This window comes from Limulus polyphemus, unplaced genomic scaffold (assembly GCF_000517525.1).
Source record: "Limulus polyphemus unplaced genomic scaffold, Limulus_polyphemus-2.1.2 Scaffold65, whole genome shotgun sequence".
Classification (NCBI taxonomy): Eukaryota; Metazoa; Arthropoda; class Merostomata; order Xiphosura; family Limulidae; genus Limulus; species Limulus polyphemus.
The window spans coordinates 85430-94407 of NW_013665675.1; the positions used below are offsets into that span (position 1 = coordinate 85430).

Genomic DNA, 8978 nt, shown 5'->3' on the forward strand with positions numbered 1-8978 from the left:
GAGAGTTTAGAATAAACACAATTTCAGGTTGCATCACATGACATCTAGATACACCTTCCCCATGTTACTGAAGACAAAAAAAAAAAAGAATTGTTTTTTCATCTAACTTAAGTTCTTAATTTTTACATTTTAATTATTTATGTTAAAAATATATATAATAAACAAAATCCCACTTAAAAAAATAATAAATTTAGTACTTACAAATTTATTTATATCTCAGCAAATTGGGAGAAAGAAAATCTAAAACAGAGAATTCAAAGCAAATATATTTCATGTGGCACAGAGAAGTGATGATTAAGAATTTATTTAATAAAGTATTTCTTCTTAAAGTTAAGAAATTAACATTTGTATAATACTAAAATTTGAAGTATAAACTACATTATAGTTTTATTGACATACACTGACGAAAAAGTTGTTTGATTCAGTTTTGAATGTAACTTTAAAATGTCGTGGTGCAAGCAACTTGATTCTGGGTGTCGTTAGTCATGAGAAAATTGATGACAGACACCTTGTGGAAGATCAGTATTTCATGGGTCTTTCATTATTACAGTTTGTGTGACTATTTCCTATTTTTATTTCAGTCCTTTTAGAAAAGATGTCATTCAAAAACTTTGTGGAATCAGTACTATCCTAAGCCTTATTGCAAGAGCTGAGAATACCTCATGGTTGTGTCTTCAGTGCCACAGTCCTTTAGCATTAAGATTAATGTCATCATATGGTTTTTATAAAATTTTGAGGTAGTCTTTGATTTGTGTCCTTTGGACAATAAATGATGAAGAATTTTGGCTAGAAACGTTAATTATTCTTGAAGTCTTTATCCTAAAGCTGGCATTAGAAAATTCTAAAACATCCACGTTCTTTATCCCATCAACAATTTTATGATTTTTAGATTACTTCCAAACAAGTCTTGAGCTTATTTTGCACTAACAGTATCATTCCAGCAACAGTAATAAGACACGTTTGCTTGCAGCTGGAGGTACATGTATAGTTCAAAGCCTGTTACTTGCCATTGTTGAATCACCTTTTCCTAGAGATAATGTTTGGGAACAGGTGTACACAATGGTATGGCTTATTGACAATAAAAATGTGATTTGGGAGTGATGGGGGTTAGACCTTAAGGATTTTTTCGAAGACCTCAATATAAAAACTTGATTTCAGTACTGAAAAAGTTTAACAAATTCTATGACTTTTCAGGATTTGCATGACCTGTGAAATCTCTGTCTGAGGTATTTATTTTCTAAGAAAAGCTAAATGTAAAATTGTTTTTTTTTAGGTCAGTTAATTTCAAAGTAACTGGCAAAACTTTGAAGAGTAATCTTATTTACCACCAGCTCCTAATGGTAACCCTGCATCACTGAATGTCTTCCAATACTGACAGATAGTTTCTGTGTTAACAACTTGGAGATTTCCTCGTAGTGATAAACTATTTTAAGTTAATAGTATATTATAATTTGTGCTGACTAGCATTGAATTAAGATTTTCAAAATATTGAAGGGTAGGACTGTGTTCTAAGTTTTAAACTACTACATTTAACAGGTCCGTGATATAAAGATAATTGTGGATACCAGAACTAGAAGGTCTAAGGGGATTGCATATGTGGAATTTGTAGACATAGAATCAGTTTCTTTGGTGAGTTTTTTTGTTTATTTCTATTGATTTTTAACATCACTTAGAAGGTAATAGATATGTTTTTAACTAAATATATTTTGATAATTAATTTTTCCCCATGATTTGGATTATCTTTTAAAAGCTTGTATATGTTTGAAGAAAATTTATATAGAGAAGAGTGAATTAATTCCATGGAGACTTCTGTGGACTGCATTTCTCTTAGAAAACGGCTGCAGTCCAGAAAAATCTTCATGTATGTATGTGTAATAAAAATGGTAATGAATAAATATGGATTTTTTTTTTATATAAATTTTGGAAACACTGTTAATTGTACTTTTGGTGATATCTTTTACCTTCTATATATGTGTTTATGCAGCTTATCTATATTATAAATTTATGTATATATATATATATGTAAACTTGAACAGTTGGTCTAAAGCATATAAGGTTACTTTCTATTTGTTTTACTTATAAAGTTGTATGTTAAAGATAGTAGTTTGTTACACTTTTGTAATCATGATTTCTGACCTTTATCAGGCTTGTGGATTGAATGGTCAAAAGCTTTTAGGTATACCAATAATTGTCCAACCCTCTCAAGCTGAAAAAAATAGAGCAGCAGCACTTGCAAGCAACCTTCAGAAAGGCAGTTATGGACCTATGAGACTGTATGTTGGATCATTGCATTTTAACATTACAGAAGACATGTTGAAAGGAATTTTTGAGCCTTTTGGAAGGGTAGGTTGTATTGCAAGATTAAATTTGTTGCAGGTGTTTTATTTAGAAACATTTTTATATTATTTTTTTTTTTTTCTCACTGAAAACTTGTCTTCTGAAAATAATGTTTTTAATCTTGAAGAGAAACTGAAGTTCCAAGGAATAATGCTATGAAAGTGAAAGATGCATGTTAATCAAGTGAATAGTTAAAGTTAAGGCTTATATTTGTTCTCTGTAAAATACTGTTTTTAATTTAATAATGTAACTTCATGAAAATTTACCATTTATGTCAAAATCTTGTGAGATACTGAACAAGTACAATATTCTTTTGTAATTTTTTATATAATTATCAAATAGTTCAATTGATATTGAGATTGATGTTTCAGTTTATATATGCGTTATCTTTATATATATTTGTTATACCTTGTATCACGTTTTATAGTGGCTAGATTAGTAAAAGGAAAACTTGACACCTAAAGGAAAGGGAACTTTGTTGGCAAACTTGTGCTATGTTAGGAAGGTCTTGAAGTTTAGATAAGAAAATATTGTACCTTCTTTTTACAGTAAGATTGTGCTGAAGGGAACTTTATTGGCAAACTTGTGTTATGTCAGGAAGGTCTTGAAGGTTAGATAAGAAAATATCGTACCTTCTTTTACAGTAAGATTGTGCTGAAGGGAACTTTATTGGCGAACTTGTGCTATGTCAGGAAGGTCTTGAAGGTTAAATAAGAAAATATTGTACCTTCTTTTTACAGTAAGATTGTGCTGAATTTGTTCCAAATTGTATTACTGGAAATTCTTTAGAATAAGAGTATTGTTTACTTAAAGGTATGTTTCCACTTCCTCTAGATTGAAAAAGTGGAACTAATCAGAGATACAGAGACAGGAAGATCAAAAGGGTATGGTTTCATTACGGTGAGTAGGATATTTTTTTTTTTTCAAATGCAGTTATAATTTTTGAAATTATGGAATATTATTTAAACAATTACATCAGCTTTCGTACTTTTATTATTATGGTCATTTATCTTGTTCAAGGTTAATAATGCACTGAAGTTTCACAAACAAAATATATATTTGTGTATTCTATAACCTTATTTTTTATATCCTCTACAGTTAGTGCTTTAACTTCTTTTACTTGCAGTGAGCTGTTTTTTGTTTCAAAGTACGCTACTTGAGCCTTACCAGCTGAACCTGGCTTGGCTTAGTGGTTAGCACACTGGACTGTAAATCTCTGTGTTAATGGTGCACATTCTGTTGCCACAAAGTGCACTCCACAGTAAATTAAGAGCCATGGACTCATTATTAGAGTAATGGTGAACTTCCATTATTTGATTAAAATAGTGCGAGAGTTTATGGTATGTGCTGTTGACCAGTTGCCTTCTTTTAAATTAAAAATTAGAGGAGAGAGATGGCTATCATAGATGGGCTTGTGGAGATTTGCGAGTATTTCTGAAACAAGCCTTGCCGGCCTGTGACTAAAAGTTTAACAAATTAAAAAAGCCACTTGTATTTTTTTTCTTGTAGTTAGAGAAACAGTTGAACACACATTTTATACATGCATATTCAAAGGCTTACTGTTTTCTTTTTGTTAGGGAGAGTTGCAAAAAAAAATTAAGAGATGTGTAAAAAATGTCTTAAAATGTACATCAGTTTTGTTGCAAGTGAGATGGTTTAATAAAGATATGTTTTTTATTTTTATGAGGTTTCTGTAAAAGATGTACAGGGGTTTCCTGTTAAGTTACGTCAGTAATGATAGTCTTATTTTCAGCTTATATATGAATAAATTGTATGTTCTTTTTTTTTTTTCGTCTATCTCCCCACCAAAGTTTTATATCTAATGCAGTATTCTTAATTTCCTAAAATACAAGTTTTCTTTCCTAGATTAGCTAATTATTGAGAAAAACATTTGATTCATCATTTTAAGTACTGAAATGTGCAAGAATGAATTCTTAATAATTCATATTAGTTATTATAAGAATTCTAATATTTGGAGCTGGCAGATTAAGAATTTCCTAAACCTTTCATGAGCACTAAAGCCGTTTTTAGAGTTTTTCTTAAACATTTTGATATATCATTGTATAAATATTGTGTATTTAGGAGTCTTTATTATGCACTACCTGAAACAAGATTGTAAGTGCAGAAGTTCAGAGTTGAATGTTTAATAATTATATTATCTATTGTATTTGTTATGTGTAAATTTGTGTTTCCAAACAGGGAAGGAGACATACTGTATTTCGCGTGTCTTTCTTTCTTTTGCAATTATCACAGTTGTGTGCCCCTTTTATTATTTTAGACTAAACATTTTGAAACTTGGAGAGTGTATAAGTTGGACCTTTATATCTATATTTAATTTTGTGATTTAAACTTCTGTTCTGATTTTAGGGATCAAGGGTCAAACATTATACAAATGTATTTTGGTCTGCAAACGAAATAATGACATAAAGTTACCTTGTGACAACAAAAACTAAAGCAAACAGATTTGATATTCATGCTTTTCTTGTCATTTTACAGGGGTCAAAGGTGAAAGAAATAATTTTGCATTATTCGGGTTTTTGATCTACCATTTTTTAATATTTTTACCAGTCTGAATGAAACTTTGTGACTATTCTAGCAGACTAAAGCAGACAAATTTGGGATTTCTGCTTTTTGAAATTTATGAAATAGGGGAGCTTTGAACCCAGAGACTTTGTCTGTATATGTAAATGCTTTAAGGGGTTGTTATTAAATGTTTTGTTTCACACAATGTATGAAATTGCACACACCATGTCAAAAAATAGGTCTTAGTTGCCCAGAAAAATTACCCGTGAACCTTTTGTCATTGTGAATAAGTATTGATTAAAGCAGAAACTGTAAGGCCATAATTTTGCATGCTCCTTAAACTACAAAACATACACACTTTATGTCCAGGGTTTGTACTTATATGGAAAAGTGCTTGTAAAATGACTTTCCCTCCTAATATTTTGCAAAAGCCTTGCATATAAAATATTTTTTGTATAACTTGCCTACATATACTTTCTATACCAAAGAAAGTTGAGAATATAAAATCCAAAAGATGGAGAGCATAACAAGGTCAGAGGAGAATATTTCTGTCTTGTAAAAAAAGATATCGTATAATATCAACCGTTAGGTTTAGTTCAGTGTGACAGCCATTTATTTTTGTTTTGGTTATGTCTCAAGATTTTTTTTCTTGTAAGAATGTTACTAAAGAATCAATTTTTTATTGTAGGAAATCAAGGATATACCAGTCCTGATATTGTACATATAAAAGTAGCCAATATTTGGAACTTTCTGATCAGTAATTTAAAAAAGAAAGTTTAAAATGAAAGGTTTTCAGCAGTTTCAAAACACAATTTCAGACATTAACAACCAAAAAAAATATTACAAATTCCAAGTCAAAAGTTGTGAATTATTATACACACAAACTAGAAACAAAGATTTTTACCATCTTTCTTACAATTTAGTTAAGTATTTTCACCAATGCTGAATAATGGATAATGGTGATAACCTTTTGATCTGGAAATGGTTAAAAATCTAGCAAAAAAGGTTACAAATATTACTTCAAGGAATTTGATTTTTATACTGTATTTTGTGTAAATTATAAATGTAATTGTACACAATATTTTTAGTACAGGTTCAAACTGTTGAAAGTTTATTTTTATTCTTTCTTGTATGTTATTTTAAGATGAGCATAATGAAATCGGAAGGTGCGATAAATTGTAATTTATGTTATGCCTTATTTAATATAACAGTTCTACAATTCGGAAGATGCAAGAAAAGCCCTAGATCAACTGAATGGTTTTGAATTGGCTGGACGTCCAATGAAAGTTGGAAATGTGACAGAACGAACAGATTCTTCCTATGGTGCATCTTTCTTGGACAGTGAAGAATTGGATCGTACCGGAATAGGTCTTGGTGCAACTGGTAGACTACAGCTTATGGCCAAACTTGCCGAAGGTGTGTATTAGGTCACATATATGGTTGCTAACCCCATGTGTATGGTGAGGGTAACTTGTGCATCTCATGATTGTCTTACAGACTTGCATTCAAAATTTAATGGAACAACCTTTTTATTAATGTATGTCAGTAAATGTAGCATAAAAAATATAATTTATAATTCAATGTTGTACATTATCTAAGTTTAAATTTCATTGAATAAAATAAATTCTTAATGTTGATTTTTGTGTGTCACTGTGACACACCTCTCCTTTGATTCTCTTATATTTGAGTTTCTCCAGTCTTTTCTAAGGCTGCCAGAGAGGCCAATCAGATAATCAGTATTGTAGCACACCATGCACATAGTGTGTTTGTAATTCATTTGTGTTGTGCTTGTAACTTGATTGTTTGTTTACCCAAAGCTGTATGGTGTGATAAGTGGCTTTTTGACATTTTCCGAGAAGTTTTAAGTGTGGCTGTTAAGCAACAAAGCAAGAATAATTTGTCTTTGAAAAGTTTTAATCTTGATTTTGCTGTGTCACTTTGAGGCTTCTCCTCTCTATAACTTGATTGTTTGTTTGCACAAAGCTGTGCAAGTGTGATAAATGGCATACTCTGAGAAGGTCTAAGTGCAGGTGTTAAGCAACAAAGCTAAATGAACCTGACTTTGAAAAGTCTTATTAGCTTTGGCTGTAGGAATAGTAGCAATTGATGTGTCGGGAGGAAAATTAGGTTTCACAATAAAAGGGATAGTGATACTTAAGATAAATAAACACTGTAAGATTAGTTTGTTGTGTAATTGTTTGTTACAATATGCAATTGGTTGAGAAAGAACTAAAAGGGTAAATTTAGATTTATTTTGTTGTCTTCTTCATTACCATACATTGCTGATTTAACTAAAACAGTTAGTGTTAGGATAAAGAAAATAACAGATTAAATATAGTTATATTGAAAAAAGACTTGATTGTCATTTAGGAGGTTCTGTAGGTTGTAAAATGAAAAATCCAAGATGAAAAAATATTTTTTTTCTCAATTTAAAAATCACCTTGCATTCAAATTAGTGAAAGTGATTTAGCAAAGTCAAAGATAAATCTAGTGAAAAAAACTTGTAAAATTCAGATTTTTTTTGTGCACAACATACATGTAATGTTTGCTAAAAGACTACCAAATTTAGTAAATTTGGGCCTCCCAGTGGCACAGCGGTATGTCTGCTGACTAGAAACCAGGTTTTGATATCTGTGGGGGGCAGAGCACGGATAGCCCTTTGTGTAGCTTTGTGCTTAATTACAAACTACTACTACAACTACTAGTAAATTTGTAATTACAGTAAACATAGCTATTTTTGGAAATTGGATTGGTGGAATATGCCAAGTTTATATAGGGTTAATATAGCATTTTGTAGCTTAAATATGAAATAATTTAGCCATTTAGAATTTTATGATACTGGCTATTTCAAAATTTGTCTAAACCTTTAGTTACCACTTGTTTCTATGATGAATTCCTTACTAACATGTTGTGGCTGAAACAAATTATTGTAGTTTGCAGTTAAACAAATTGCTCTAGTTATATGCCTTTTTCACCACATTTTTTAGGTCCAGTGAAGAGTATGCAATATATTGGCATACTTGATTCATTTCGTTTTTTTTTTAAATCTGATGTAAAAGCCTTATTATTAAAAGAGAAATGTGTATTAAAACAAAATTAAGTATGTTATACAAAGATATCATTTTATTACATTTCAATAGGAACTGGTTTTGAAATTCCCGAAATGGCAATGTCAGCTCTTCAAATGCAAGGGTCAGGCCTTCAGCAGACTGCTGCTCCTCCAATAGCAACCCAGTGTTTCATGTTATCAAACATGTTTGACCCATCATCGTAAGTACATTTTACACATAAGAATATCTGTACCTTTACACTGTTTATTACAAATTTAGATTTTATATATTTTCATTATCCACCTTTAAACCCTTTTTAGCCAATTTAGCATTATGTTACTTATTTCTGCATTTGCATTCCTAAAATTTTAAACACAGATATTTCAAAATAAAACATGAAAACCATTAAACATTTGAACCCGAATTTGGTGTATTTTTGGTAAAATTTACAGTGAAATTATCGCCCTTGTGTGGCAAATTGTGTCATTATTCAATGAACTTGTAACTGTTAAACTGGAAGCTAGGTTTTACAGACACAGTCTAATGATGTAATGCATTAAGCCAGTTTGAAAGAAATTCTGCAATAATATATGTATCATAAAAATAACACCAGTGTATGTATTTATCTTATTTTATTGATGAAATTTATTTTTGTGTTTCTTTTAAAAATTATGAAAAGTTGTTTCATAAAACCTTGACAGTCTCCCTCATGAGGTTCATAGTTTTGTAAGATAAAAAGGAACTGCCAAGGTAATAATTTCAACAAAGTAAAACATGCAGGGGAACCAATAAAACAAAGGGAAACATGATGTAGTTCAATTTACTAAAGTAGTTACTTCAACAAAATAAACAGACACATAGGGAAACCAATAATGTGAAGATGGGATCGGGTCAAAATACATTTCTCATGATTGTTTACAGAGTTGTATTAAGCATTTAATTAAACTACTGTATTTTTCGGTGTATAAGACACACTTTTTACCCCAAAATTTGTCAAAATCTGCTTGTGTCGTATACACCGAAAGTATGAATAATATATATGTATATATATACGATATACACAAGCCA

The 8978-nt window shown here is 30.4% G+C and overlaps 1 protein-coding gene across 2 annotated transcripts in view; it reads left to right on the top strand.

Moving 5' to 3' along the window:
* The window catches only part of LOC106465078 (RNA-binding protein 39-like), a 54455-nt gene that overhangs the window by 42210 nt on the left and 3267 nt on the right, over positions 1-8978 (top strand). For both annotated transcript variants that reach the window (XM_022393349.1, XM_013925276.2), the window contains 5 exons: positions 1537-1629; positions 2146-2343; positions 3172-3237; positions 6072-6276; positions 8001-8130. In XM_022393349.1, coding sequence (XP_022249057.1) covers positions 1537-1629; positions 2146-2343; positions 3172-3237; positions 6072-6276; positions 8001-8130 — 692 coding nt within the window. The remainder of the gene's footprint in view (positions 1-1536; positions 1630-2145; positions 2344-3171; positions 3238-6071; positions 6277-8000; positions 8131-8978) is intronic.